Source organism: Megalobrama amblycephala, linkage group LG5, assembly GCF_018812025.1.
Source record: "Megalobrama amblycephala isolate DHTTF-2021 linkage group LG5, ASM1881202v1, whole genome shotgun sequence".
NCBI classification, from domain to species: domain Eukaryota; kingdom Metazoa; phylum Chordata; class Actinopteri; order Cypriniformes; family Xenocyprididae; genus Megalobrama; species Megalobrama amblycephala.
The window spans coordinates 7,286,974-7,301,935 of NC_063048.1; the positions used below are offsets into that span (position 1 = coordinate 7,286,974).

The 14,962-nt window shown below is 36.9% G+C and overlaps 1 protein-coding gene across 5 annotated transcripts in view; it reads right to left on the reverse strand.

Moving 5' to 3' along the window:
* ralgapa2 (Ral GTPase activating protein catalytic subunit alpha 2) overlaps nt 1–14,962 on the reverse strand; it is a 323,632-nt gene that overhangs the window by 63,166 nt on the left and 245,504 nt on the right. For all 5 annotated transcript variants that reach the window (XM_048190535.1, XM_048190536.1, XM_048190537.1 and 2 more), the window contains 8 exons: nt 13,903–14,013; nt 13,746–13,814; nt 13,378–13,515; nt 8,904–9,087; nt 5,514–6,318; nt 2,431–2,502; nt 456–579; nt 200–355 (listed from right to left, as the gene is read on the reverse strand). In XM_048190535.1, coding sequence (XP_048046492.1) covers nt 200–355; nt 456–579; nt 2,431–2,502; nt 5,514–6,318; nt 8,904–9,087; nt 13,378–13,515; nt 13,746–13,814; nt 13,903–14,013 — 1,659 coding nt within the window. The remainder of the gene's footprint in view (nt 1–199; nt 356–455; nt 580–2,430; nt 2,503–5,513; nt 6,319–8,903; nt 9,088–13,377; nt 13,516–13,745; nt 13,815–13,902; nt 14,014–14,962) is intronic.

A 14,962-nucleotide genomic window follows, 5' to 3' on the forward strand; every position in this document is an offset into this window, starting at 1 on the left:
AGAGCATGCACTTTTTTCTTTCTCATTTCCTCTGTGAATGTGACTGGAATGCCTGCATGTTTGACCAAGCAGTGATGTAATTTATGATAATGATAAATGACAAATGTATACCCGTTTCTTGTGTAAATCACTCATCTAAAACCATAATGGTTTCTTTTAAATGTGTATGGGCCTTGTCAAGCAGGAAATGAGGAACTACCTTTTTGGTGATGGAGTCATCGGAGTCAGAAGGCATGCGAGTCGACACATGGAAGATGACCTCCACGTTAGAGGTGGCGTAGTATGGCGCTGTGCTACCTGTGCTGCCATTTCTCTGCAAACCACCCATAAAGCCACAGTGAGTGGCCAGATTCACCTGAAAGAGAGAGAGAAACTTCCTGATGCTCTGACATAGTCACAGGGCATGATCCCTGCTCACTACAGACTCAATAAGTGGATCGTATGTGTTATTTCACCTCCCATCCCAGCCCAGAGACAAAGTCCTCATAAGCCTGACTGCCCTCGGTGTTGGAGAGAATGGAGAATTTGTCCTCTTGGCCTTCTCCAATATAGAACACTGCAATCTTGTGCGTCTCTCGACTGGAAACAAAAACACACAAGATGAACTGACATCATGCAAAAAGTTGTAACGCCATATTTGATGTGCTCAGTGTACGTAATCAAAGATGATCCAGAAGAATGGGATACACCTGAGCTACAATTGCAAAGTATCATAACAATGGGTCTCAATGAAATTTTTTTCTTTTTTCATTTTTTTTCTTATTTTTAATAAACTTAAATCAAAGTTATCACACATCTGGTTTTGCTTTGTCATTATGAGGCATGAAGTTTAGATTAGTGTTATTTTAGCATCATATATAGTTTTTTAATTTTTATATATTTTGTTTTCATTTTAATTTTAGTTGAAGTTTTAGTAATTGTTTTTGTTTTTGTCATTTTTAATAGTTTTGTTTTAGTATATCAAGTTAAACTACATCAAAATGAGAAATGTTGCCATGGCAAGTAGATGAAATAAGTTGAAGTTTTTTTTATATATTTTATATTATTGTCAGTTAAAGTTTATATTATTTGAAGTAACAGAAGTTTTTGGTCACACTTTAGTTTAGGGTCCAATTCTCACTATTAACTATGACCTTTACCTCAACAAACTCCTAATTACTAATACTAATTAATAGTTAGTAAGGTAGTTAAGTTTAGGTATTGGGTAGGATTAAAGGATGTAGAATAAGGTCATGCAGAATAAGATATTAGTATGTGCTTAATAAGTACTAATAAACAGCCAATATCCTAGTAATATGCATGCTAATAAGCAACTAGTTAATAGTGAGAAATGGACCCTAAACTAAAGTGTTAATAAGTTTATGGCTTAATGTTTCCTTTATGAAATGTTTCCTTTTTGGAAAAAGGGTAGACATTGTGTGATATGATATTGAGCACAAAATGTGGAACACAGTTAAATATGATGCTTTTGTTAAGTTAATATTTCATAATTGTTCATTTTAATAGTGCTCTCCGTAAAGAACAGTTGTGGTGTAATTTCATATATATATATATATATATATATATATATATATATATATATATATATATATACTCAATATCATATATATATATATATATATATACACACACTAATATATATATATATATATATATATATATATATATATATATATATATATATATATATATATATATATATATATATATATATATATATATATATACACACACACTCATATATATATATATATATATATATATATATATATATATATATATATATATATATATATATATATATATGCATTTGCAAAATATTTGTATATTGTAACTTCACAGCTATTGGCTAATAAATACAATATTGGTATGCGCTGTGTATGTGTGAGCAGTGTGTCCCTCTTTGAGCAGTGTTGCTAAGGAAGCCTCATGCCCTTGCAGTGTGATGTTTGGCATGCTCAGTCAGCGGTTGCCATGAGTGGGCCGGCTATGCCTGCAGAGGGAAATGGTGGCCCGATCCTGGGGGTATTCTTTAATAAGCCTCTGTAATTAGCCACTCTGAGTGCCTATTGATCGCTGTTGGCTGAGAAGTGTGGATCTGTGATCAGCCAGACGTGGGCAGGATTAGGCTGTGAGGAGCGGAGTATCTGAGAGTGTTCTTAAGACATGTCTCCTTAATAGTGCTTTTAAAGGATTTAGCCACTCTCTGTAGACTGGCATTAGGCTGCTTGATAGAGCTCTCCAAATGCATGCTGTTGTTTGCTGCTGATTTTTAGCGTTAAGTGCAGACGAGTCAGAAAGAAGTTAAGATATAATTCAGTTTTCATGTCATTGATTTACTTGGTGTGTGATTATTTGTAGGAAACTTTAATGCATGAACATCGGATGTTTCCGTCTTGTTTCCAGATATTCTGAAGCAGAAACCCTTACCACTGCCTTGAGTCCAAATTCTTGAGCTCTCTCAAGAGCTTGGAGTTCTTCTTTAGCAGATGAAAGCTCTTTCTATAAAGAGAAATGAAAATGGAACATCATAAGACTTTCCAAAAGATAAATGGTGAGACAAAAGTAAATCATTTTTTTATGTTAAAATCTTTTCTCCTATCCCACGGCAACCAATGTCCAGGCCAACTAGAAGTACAGCATGCAGGTTGATTCCTATGTTTTCCTATGTGCCTATGTTTTGTTGAATCGATCACGACATGCAGTGTGGCATGGTTTGGACAATTAAACGGTTAGTTCACCCAAGAATAAAAATTATCCCATAATTTATTCAACTTCAAACTATCCTATGTGTATATGACTTTCTTCTTTTAGCCAAACACAATTGGAGTTGTATTAAAAATATTCTGGCTCTTCCAAACTTTATAATGGGAGTAAATAGTAACTGAGGTTTTTAAGCTCAAAAAAAGCACATCCATCCATCATATAAGTAATCTATACTTCTCCAAGGGGTTAATAAAGGCCTTCTGAAGCGAAGCGATGCATTTTTGTAAGAAAAATATCCATATTTATAACTTCATAAACTATAATCACTAGATTCCATTCACAAGTCTAGTTTTGGCGGAAGAGTGAACTTTGACCCGACGCATGACGTATTGACGAACGCAGAAGCGCAGAGGATAGAGCAAAACAAAACACCGGTTACGAATTAGAAGTCTAAAATTAGAATTTTAAAAGAGAAATGTCGGAGGAGCTTGAATTTGTTGCCCAGACCTATTTGTTTGAACCGCGAGACGTCTACTCTCACCTAAGCTTACACTACCTCATACGCCGAAACGACTCTCGACTCTCTCGTGAACACGCAGACAGATGTTACTGGAAGCTAGTGATTACAATTTATAAAGTTATATTTATGGATAGTTTTCTTACAAAAACGCATCGGTTCAATTCAGACGGCCCTTATTATCCCCCTGGAGCCATATGGATTACTTTTATGATGGATGGATGTGCTTTTTTGGGCTTCAAAATCTCCCATTATACTATTCACTCCCATTATAAATCTTGGAAGAGCCTGGATATTTTTTAATATAACTCCGATAGTTATTGGAGTTCACTTCCATTATAAAGCTGGGAAGAGCCAGGATATTTTTTAATATAACACTGAATGTATTTGGCTGAAAGAAGAAAGTTATATACACCTAGGATGGCTTGAGGGTGAGTAAATTATGGGATAATTTTCATTTTTGGGTGAACTACCCTTTAAGTCTTCGTAATAAAAGAAGATTAGAGGAACTGGTTCTAGTAATATTGTTGGATGAGACAGGCAATCAGCCTTAAGATAACTCTTTTAGTTCCAGAACAAACAGGATGCTCTGGAGAGGATAGATAGACTGTATTGTTCCAATTGACCCTTCGCAAAGACCCGCCCCCTTAGTTACTGTTGCTTTGTCCGACAAGCCGTGGCGCTGTCACGCAACACACAGTGAAAAATGCACCGCAGAACAAAGAGGAAACTGAAAACACGTCGACAGACAAGACAAAGCAGGTTACTTATGATATTAAACAAAGTCCCAGCTTTCAAACTGTGTAGTTATTAAAGAAATTCAAACAATAAAAACCATTTTGTGGCTCTTGAATGTGTCGTGACAGATCGCTGTAGCGCCTCAGCTCAAGAGGCTCGTTAACTGATCATCTCTTCCTACTAGTCCATTTATAGCGTCAAATAAACATGAATGAACATGAGAATGAATGTTGTTTCAAACGTGTAGATACGTCAATATACACAATTTTTCATGTTTAACTCCACCGAGGTTAATCATCTAACTACTGGCTGCTTTGTCGGACAAAATGGCGGATGCGGCGTTCTGATTGGTTAGATCGCTTGTCAATCAAACTCCCGGCGAAGGGTCAATTGTGTGACTAATGCCTGTTCTGTCTGTGTTTCTGTTACTTAAATACACTACTGTTCAAAAGTTTGGGGTCAGTAAGATCTTTTTGAATGCACATTAGATTCTGGTCAATCCACCGGTTAACATTTACAACACAGTGTGTATGCTGCGTAAAAAATGGGTCAATTTTTGCTATGGTCTAAACAAAAAAAGCAAATGGGCTGATTGAAAATGCAAATTCTTTCTCTGCCAGTAGGTAGCGCTTATGGAACGACATAAATACAGCGGCTACCCTGGTAACTTTTGTATAAGCTGCACTCACAAAGGCTACTTTAGGCATTATACAGATGACTAAAGTCACTCAGTTCTCTTCAGACATACACAAAATTCATCGGATTTGCACAAATCACGTGAATGAGTTGTGGAATTGTGAAAGGCAATGAATTGTGAAAGGCAGCGAATTTGCCGGTATGAAATAAACACCAAGTGTGCCGTACACATCCTGAAAAGTGAAGCCAAAGCATTTTGATCACAACCACCCCCCTTCCCCCCAGTGGCTGACTGCAGTATAGGTCATTAACCCCACCCTCTCCATGTAAATAAATAGGATGCAAGTCAAACTAAAAAAATCCAATTACAGTTCAAATATTTTTTTTTTCCCAAAGATGGTTTCTATCATTTTAGGCAGTTCTTGTCACAAAGACATATGTTCAAGTGTTCATTTTTCCAGTAAGTTTGGTTTTAGTTAGTTATATGATGTTATAAAAACGGGGTATAATGTCATGATTGACAGCTGTGCTTGCTATTGAGTCTGCTGGAGAGGGAGTGTGGGCGGGACTTTCTGTCCCATATTTAAGTCCTCTTGAAATTATAATTAAGACATTTCTTATACAATTTAAGATATTTAAGAATTTTATGGCCTTGAATTTGTTAAAACTTAATTTTTTAAGGACCCACAGGAACCCTGTTTTACCACTAAGCAAAGAACAAAAAAAAAAACAACAAAAAAAAAACTTTGCTTGAGTATTTCAGGCCTTAAGAACCAGTGTCCAATTATGTGGAAAAGAGCAGTTTTGCAAGTGGGTGAATAAATGACTGAATTTCCATCTTGTGATGTACTATTTATTTAAGAATGTTTACTGTGAAAGTTTATTATTTTCCAGCAACTTCCATGAAATATTGTACCTGCGATCCCATGAGTTCATGCCCAGGTCGTTGAGGAGAAGTCTGCATAGGTAAAATGGTGATTTTGGCTCCTGGTGTGTGGGCTCTCTCTGTCTCTCTGCTCTGATGCTGGGGTCTTCACTCTGTCTCCGCATCAGCTCCTCATCCTCTTGCTTCGACTGTCTGTGGATGGCATCCATGATGAGCCCTTCCATCTCAGGGTTCATGCCCATGGGTGGAGATGGTGGTTGAGTGAGCCTCAGCTGGGGCTCAGGCAGGCACTCAGGGCTGCTGTGGCCGAGGTCTTCCAGTAGCTGGTCCAACACATCCACACCATCCTCCATTTCCAACTCAGAGGAGCAATTACTGGAGCGAACAGAGCTCTGCTTTTCAGAGCGACCGGTGTCATGTGACAACTCATCTCTGCTGACAATGGAACTCAAGCCAGTTCCATCCAATGTGCAGAAGAGAACACCGCCGTCCCACGAGTACTTTCCAGAGATGTCCCTGACAATGACGCGGACCTCAGAGGAATGATCCCTTGGGTTGGCACTTACTGCGGCCGTGCTGGAATTATCAGAGGGGATCTGAAGGTATGAGACTAGTGTGCTGTCATTGAAGACAAAGAGCTGTAGATTGGGGCTTTTGAAGACTTCAGAGGAGAGTTCGGAAGACTCTACGTAGGGGTTATCGTGGTTCTCACTGACTAGGCTGTTTAAGAGGGCTGGGCCGCCGCTGAGAGGATGGTGTCCCAAATGATTGACCAGGTGTGTCATTACCATCCGAGCAGTCAGGGGAATCAACTCCATGCTTCTCCTTTTCTTTTCTGGAATATCAAAAACTTTTGTTTAGTAAATTAGAAAACAGGTATACTCAAAGGATTAGTTCACCCAAAAATTTAAATTGTGTCATCAGTTGATTTTATTTATTTAAAAAGGGACACTGAACATTAATAAATATTCAAATAAATGTTAATGTACCCGAGTTAGTCTAAAGGCTAATTCTCATCAGCACCCATTTTGCCTGGTGTTATTAGGCAGAGAAGAATAAAAAGAGGGAGAGAAAAAAATAGGGGTACAATACAATAAGTCTCTTTATGGATTCAAAAACAACATCACAGTTGGCATTGTTGATCATCATGAAGCCAATTCCTTAAATTATATTTAAATGAATACATCAGACTTTTGTTCATCTTCGAAACACCAATGAAGATGTTAAAATAAAAACTGACAGACGTCTATCCCTTGATTAAAGGCTTGTAACCAAAACTTTGATGCTTCAAAAAGTCCATAAAGGTACCGTAAACATAACATTCAGGTCAACATTCAAGTCTTCTGATGAGACACGACCGCTTTATATATGAAGAACAGATTTAATTTAAGCTTTTATTTGCATATAAACATTGATCAATGCAGATACATAAATTACATCAAATTTGGTAAAAGGAAGCTCAACCCTACTTGCTTGACATGCAAGAACAAACTTCATCAAGCCAGCACTTTTGAGCTTCTGTTAATCATATTTGATATATATATATATGTTTGTTCATCACATGAACATGTCTTTTCAGAAGACTTGGATTAAACGGCTTGATTCATATGGATTACTTTTATGATGTCTGTAGAACATCCTATAGAACAACCTTCAGATGTGTCATTGTGGTACATGAACTTTCAATGGAGGGATCTTAATTTCTGTTTCCAACATGAACAAAAGTCTTATGGGTTGGTAAATAATGAAAGAATTTTTAGGTGAACTATCCCTTTGAATGAAAAAAACAAAAAAGTTATTCCCCCATCACTGTTATGTAGAAATATGCCCATCACCCTCTTATATTACATGACTCTCTGGGATATGTGATTCTGATAGGACTATTGCGGTATTCTGTTGGTAAATTGACGTTAATGCCAATTAGTTGGCCAATATTTGGCCATTTTGAGGTTTGCTGTAATTTGGCCATTTTAACCATTTATTAATTTATTCATCGCACAAACCGATTTTTTCTCGCACTGTACAGCCCTGATAATGTACAGTCAGTGCCACGAATTATTACAAATCTCTTTGTAATACCTGATACAACCAGGCAAATAATTTTGTATAATGACGTTGTATAACTGACTTTTTTAGGGTCCTGATCACCCTGTCAGAATTTATTTTGCAATAATGATTGGCTGACTGTATTTTCTCTTTCTCAAAAGCTAGGTGGTATACTGGCTTTTAGCTGTCATGACCAATGGAGGCAGTTTTCCCACGTTTGCACCATCTATATGGGTGTCCACACAGACACCTTTAAAATATCTATTCAGTCTCCTAAAACAGACTCAAAGGGCTGCACTAATGAGCATCACACCTTTCGTGATGAGTGAATAGGGCTCTGCAAGCACTATGAATTAAAGTCCTCTGAATGCTGAACACCTCTCCAAGTGAGAAATCTAGTGTTGTCATTAGTGGATATTAAGATTAAGATGAGAGAGACAGGAGGGGAAAAAAACGAAGTGCTCACATTGTGACAGTGCTATCAATACCATCATCCCCATCAAAGTGGAAAAAGCTCTTTGCAAAGACGAGCAAGTTGCATTAGGGATGCACAGAGCTTTGAAGTGAACTAATCAATATGAGCTAGGTACTGGGATATTGCTTATGAGTTGCTCTTTGGCTGAGGTTGTTTGTTTTTTTTTTTTCGTACGCAGAGATATAAAAGGCATGTCAATGGATAGAGATGTTTGCGTTGCAAAAGCCAGCAGTCTTTTTCTTCCTCTACTCCAAAGATATAAATGTACTGGCATAAAAGGCATCCCTGTTGGAAGAGGAAAAAACAGATTCCCCCCCTCCCCAACAGCCAAAAGCCCAAAAACAGATGACATTTGATGACATGCCAAGGTAGAGAACACACAAGAAATATTGCCTAATGGATAAAGCAAGGTCGGAGGAGGAAAAAAATGATTTCTTTAATAATTGGCTTAAATGGGCTTGCTTTGAGTGGATGAGGGAACTAATGCACACCTCTTTAAAATTCTATTTCATTTCACATTGTGCTACATTTGCTCTAATATGATTCACGAGAGCTCAGTATAAACTCAAAGGACAAATTAAAAACATCCCTTTTTGTATTTTCTTTGCTTTTCAAGGGAGATGCAGCAGTTTCACAATTTATGATTAAAAAGTTGACATAAATTTGGTACAGACATTAAAGACTTGTGTTGACGTGTAGCAAAAACCGATAAATATGATGTATTATATTATGTATATGATGTATGTTAAATTAAGTACAACAAATACTTGTGTATAAATAAATGTAAATATTTTACAAAAGCATTTAATTTGGAAAAAGAAGGCAAAAAAATAATGGTATTTTTTTCTTTTGATTTTAGGGCATGTTCCTTGAGAAAGCATTAATGTTCAAGTCCTTACCTTCAGCCACAGTGAGGAGATTTCCAAAGTCTCCCATTACATTGTGTATGGGGGGTGGTTCAAAGCTCTTGACATTGCCTAGAGTAAGGAAGGGTTCGTAGTCTGTCGACAGATCAGCAAGGCTGAGGAGGTAGTGACTTTGTTGAGTGTGCAGGTTAGACCCTGATACACAAGTGTGCAGCACCTAAGACAGCAGAACACAGTGAATTAAGTATACCAGTGATACGCCACAGAAAGAATGACTAAACAAAATAAAGAAGAAAGGTTTTGTGGGCCTAATACAGAACCCTGGGGAACACCTTCAGAAAAAAGTGAGATTACAAGGATTATTTATTCAATATTGAGCAGCTTTCTCTCTTATGTTGTTAGAAAAGCACAATGCAATGCATAAGGTACTACTGACATTGTTTAGATCTAGTGTCTTTTTTTTTTTTTTTTTTTTTTTTTTTAAATCTAATGAGATTTCAAATAATAATTTTCAAATAGCGAGCTCTGTTATGATCAACAACTTGATCTTCTTGGCACACCACTGAGATGCATTAAAAAGAAATCTTTAATAGATTGAAACATTGTTGTTACACCCAGACGGTGTGGTGGAGTGCTGCAGGGCCACCATATGGAGATGGGACGATATTTACAATGCTAAGCCAGGAAACCCAACGAGAGGGGCTTTATGGGCAAATAATCTATTTCTCCTGTGATATGGTAGTGTATCGATGTGCAGAAACAGATGGCCATGGCTCTATTGGCTGGAGAAGATAAGACACGGTCCAGCACAGTTTATCATAGTGCCTGAACAGGTTTGCTCTGTTTGATTTAATTAAGGCTTTATCCCTTGGCTCATTCTCAAACACCACACTGACGCAGCAAACAACGACAATGTAAGCTACATAAACATGATCTGATATAAATTCATGTTGTAAAAATACCTAAAAATACAACCACAGAACTTTGATTTGCCACATAATGACCACCATAGAGCTATTAGAGCCATCTGACTCAACTGGAAACTGCTGATATATCAGAGGATACAGGTCATTTAATGGTGTGATGGATGTAAATCAGTAACGGACCAAATCTTACGATGGACTTTAGTCAGGCCATGTTTACTTGTGGGGGCCGAAATGCATTAAGTGCTTTTTGACCACTAGATTTTTTTTTTTTTAAATTGGATTTTCAATGTTTCCAACACTAAGGTACTTTGCAACCGGCTTGGCTCGCTTAGGTGGGGTTTAAACGACACATACAGTATATTCAGTAATAATATCAGTTTGACTACACTGACTACTGGATGAGAAATAACTTAAATCGAATTGAGCTTGATGAAGACAGCCCTGTTTTATTTGCTGATTTAATCCTGTTGATTCCTGTTTATTTCTATAAAGCTGCTTTGAAACTATCCATATTGTAAGCACTATAAATAAAGGTGACTTGACTTGACTAAGGTACAACCAACTTAACTTCTGTCCCTCACATACTGACTGTGGAGATACCTCAGCCATAAACTGATTGCTTTTCCTGTAAGATAAAGTAGAAAATCAAACTGACGTAGTATAAAGCCATCACTTAGTGACGAAAGGAGAGAAAAACAAAACAAATTCAGGAAAATGTTAACGATTCGCTGGTTCTGAGGATTCAGTGTGATTTTCATTAGTTTATAATTTTTTTTTAAGTGGCACTTGAACCTTAAAGGACAGTTTTCATCAATTACTATTTGAGTAGTACTATAAGCTTGAGATGCTAATCATAATTTCTTGTTCTTAACTGAGACATGACACTCGAAAACAAGAGTATTGGTGTGCTGTCCTGGTGAGGGTTATGTACATGTGCTCGTGTTAGATGCTATTCAGCTCTGACAAATGGGAGATTAAAGTAATCCCACTGAGCATATAATAACTAGCAGAAAATGATTAACAGTCAAACGAGTGCAGAGGAAAACAAAGGACATTTATTCTTCCTTTTCCCCTTTGCAGCAGGTGCATTTTCTCTCATATGATGATGAACTGAATTCTTGAGTTTGGCATTCATTGGTGAGCTTATCAATCCAACAATGGGACATTTAAATAATTTGGCCATTTTTTTCTGGGAGCATGACATCTGCACAAAGGTCTGTGTCTGTCTGCATCTGCACAACAGCCCGGGACTAATATCTCATTTATTCTGTGCCCCTCAATGCCCTCTCATTAGTGTCTGATGACTAAATATGAGCGGCGAGGGGACGAGTGCATTTATAATAGAACATAACATGCGCACACACACACTGAAAGATTTCTGCTTTAATTTCAAGTAACAAACTCGAGTAACAGTCACTCTTGTAGGGCTGCACGATTAATCAAAAGAAAACCAAAATTGCAATATGGCTTAGTGCGATTATCAAATTATAAAGGCTGTGATTAATTAAATAAATTTATACAACAGTTCTTTCTGGTTCTTGAATCTGAGAGCCGTGTGATATTCTAGTGATAACAGCACTTCTACCTTTACACCGTTTGAACCACTCCGCTTGAAGCGACTGTCATGGCGGCGGAGCAAATTCACCATATTTTTTTTTTTTACAAATACTACACTTGTTGTACCACGCAGAGTTTTTAGGTGAGAATGTAATTGTTTAGACCTGAAATATGTGACTCATATTTAATTATAGCATCTATTTTACAATTTGTTTAGACATTTTTGGAGATGCGAGCTCCAGGCCATCAGCGGCCATTCAGTGCTCGTGTACCCGCCGAGAACAGCTTAATTTCGGCTAGTGCTTTGGGGATTTGCTGTTGTAGTGGTTAAACATGAGATTAAACATAAGGCACATAAAATGGGCAATCTTTGGTCTTATTAATCTATTACTTGTTTCTGACTAAATCGAATTGGGCTAATTTAACTTGCATCCTGTAGAGCACTGCTTTTGTACCTAAATTTTGCTTTTGTATATACTGCTAATAATAAATAATATGTTGCATTTGGTATTGAGAAAGAGTCCATTAGTGCGTAATGTGGATTGAGTTACATTAATACGCCATTAGATGGCGGCAAACTTTATGAATGAATGAGTCAGTCTCAAGAGACCTTTAAATAGAAAGAAACTTGTAAACAAAGTATGTTGTTTTAGCACTGTATGTTATGGAAAATTCCCTTAACTGTAAAAAGGACAAATACAAAGATTGCGTTCCTCAGTGGATATTCAAACGGAATTTTATAATAGATATAATATTATGGACATCGAGCTGAAGAATGAATGTTATATCAGACTCAGGTAATGCTTGCTCAAGCGATCTCTCTCTCTCTCGCTCTCAATAATACTGTACAAAATAAAATGAGTTTCAATGGAGGCTTGGTCAAACTGTCAACTTGAGATTTGAATCCGTGGCAGAAGGAAGTAGTGCTGCACAAAAGAGGGTTTTAAAGACACTCCGTTGTTATTTCTTATTTATTTAAACACTTGTGCCATCGAACTGTTGTATAAACGCAATATCACACTCATAGCCATGCGATATGGCTGTACATCAGCACACCTACGGCACTCGGCCTACAAATCACAGCTGTGCTGATATACAGCCATACCGCACGTCCACTCGTGTGATATTGCTCATATATGTGCTGTGTTTCAGCACAAACGCGGCACTGTGTACTTCCACATGAGCAGCTCATGATCTGTCTGTGTGATGTTTCACAGTAAATGCTGCTCCACCCGATCTCTGCATCTGCTCTGTGTTCGGGTCACCATAACGTGCATTTGCGAACACAACACTCGCCAATCATCTTCCTACTTGTAATAAGAAGCGCTTGTCAACAAAAGACAAACTTTAAGGGCTCCTGTAAAAATGCACTTGTTGTATGTGCGTACAAATGATGGTATTTTTACCAGCTAAAAACTCGTAAAGAGCTTATAAAATGTGTAAAGGAATTCCTCTGCTATGCACAAAACCAAGATCTTCTGCAAGGATACAGTGTTTCCGGTGCTTGTACCGAACAGTAATGGGCAACGTTGCTCCTATGACGAGAATGCTTGAGCATTCTGTCCTTTTTAGGGTCGCATCTTGTGACATCACGTCCTGGTTTTGGTTCGTTTAGATGTTTTTGGTCCATGCTGCGTTCATATTTCATCAGAGTTCCATTGGAAGTGGAGGGGGTTTAGTGCACACCCGGGCTCGGATTGGCAGCATTTCTACTTATTCAAATGAACCACACTAACAGAGCAATCAAACTAGAGTTTGTTTTAATTAAGACAGCCATACATATTTGCAGTAGTAATGTAAAATAAAAAAATGTTTTTATTTTAGAGTGAAATACTACAATAGTAATATTTCTTATTGCTTTTATTTAGTAATTTTTATATTTATTGTTATTATTATACAGCCAAATTGATATATAATCACAAAATTGTGTATCCCTACAAACAAGCACAGCAAAAAAAAAAAATTTTTTGTTTTTTTAAATCGTAATCTCTTCCCTAATGAAAGTTCCCGAGGCCTGTACCCACCCTGTAAATGTAGTCGAGAAGAGGGGCTTTCTGTGAGGTGGGGTCGTCCAGCACAGGCATAGTGATGGGCTCCAGTAGGATGGAGAGAGGTACGGCCATGCACCAGTCCAGCAGGCACAGCAGTAGAGACACCATTAACTAGAACACACGGAGAAAGCATTCATTTAGCACACTCATGACACCGCTACAAAACAATCAATAAACCTGCCAAAGACAAGCTGTTAGGAAGGATGGAACAACGAGCAGAGAGACAGAATAACCGAGAGCTGACTGAAAGTGCCGTGTGCTGCTCATTCTGAATTCCCATGTCCAACACCGCTTACACAAACAGAGGTCTAAATAAAGACTCTCAGTCCTGCTTTGCTTACCTTTTTATCTGCCTCAACTGTTGAGTGTTCAGCACTGGGCAGAAGAAATGCTATGGTTGCTACAAAAATCTACAACAGAGGAAAAGCAGAGATCAATCAGGCGTCACTTGCACAATACGAACAACAGATGCATCAAGCTGATGAAGATGCTTCATACCTCTATAATTCTTTTGGGAAGGGACAGCTCCAGCCTCTGTAAGTGCTGCCAGTGAGAAATCAGTAGCTGAAAGATGTCACAGGCCACATTGGCCACCACCTTATTTCCAAACTAAAAGACAAAATCACATTCACACTCGCGTTACAGTCTAGGCAAAATGGAAGACAAAAGAGACAACAGAAATTACTGTTTTTCACTAAATGAACATGATCAGGAAGAAATATATTTAATAATTCTTACTTATATGCAGAATTTGATATAAAGCTAAGTAGATGAGGCTTTACCTATTTTGCTTTATAAACTTTAATCGAAGAAATTAATCAATCAAAGAATCCTGAAAAAAAAAAAAAAAATCCACAAAAAATATGAAGCAGCAAAATTAATAATAATAATAACTATTTAATAATGTTAATAATAAGAAAAAATATTTCTTGAGCAGCTAGACTGGAGTAAATTCAGCTTTGCCATTAAAAGAATAAATAACATTTTAAAATATATTAAAATAGAAAAAAAATAAATAAATTCCACAATATAACTGCAGTTAATGTGTTTGTGATTTAAAAAATTCAGCCTTGGAGAGTATAAGAATACGGAAGAGGATTAGGGCCAAGCAATAATAAAAAATTAAAACCATCTTGAGATTAAAGTTGTTAAATTTAGAGAAAAAAGTCGAAATAAAATGTTGAGAATGAACTCATTAAATTACGAGAAAAATGTCATTAAATTTCGAGAAAAAAGTCGAGATAAAATGTTGAGAATAAACTCGTTAAATTACGAGAAAAAACTCGTTAAATTTCGAGAAAAAAGTCGAGATAAAATGTTGAGAATAAACTCGTTAAATTACGAGAAAAAACTCGTTAAATTTCGAGAAAAAAACTCATTAAATTTCGAGAAAAAACTCGAAATAAAATGTTGAGAATAAACTCGTTAAATTACGAGAAAAAACTCGTTAAATTTCGAGAAAAAAGTCGAAATAAAATGTTGAGAATGAACTCATTAAATTACGAGAAAAATGTCATTAAATTTCGAGAAAAAAGTCGAGATAAAATGTTGAGAATAA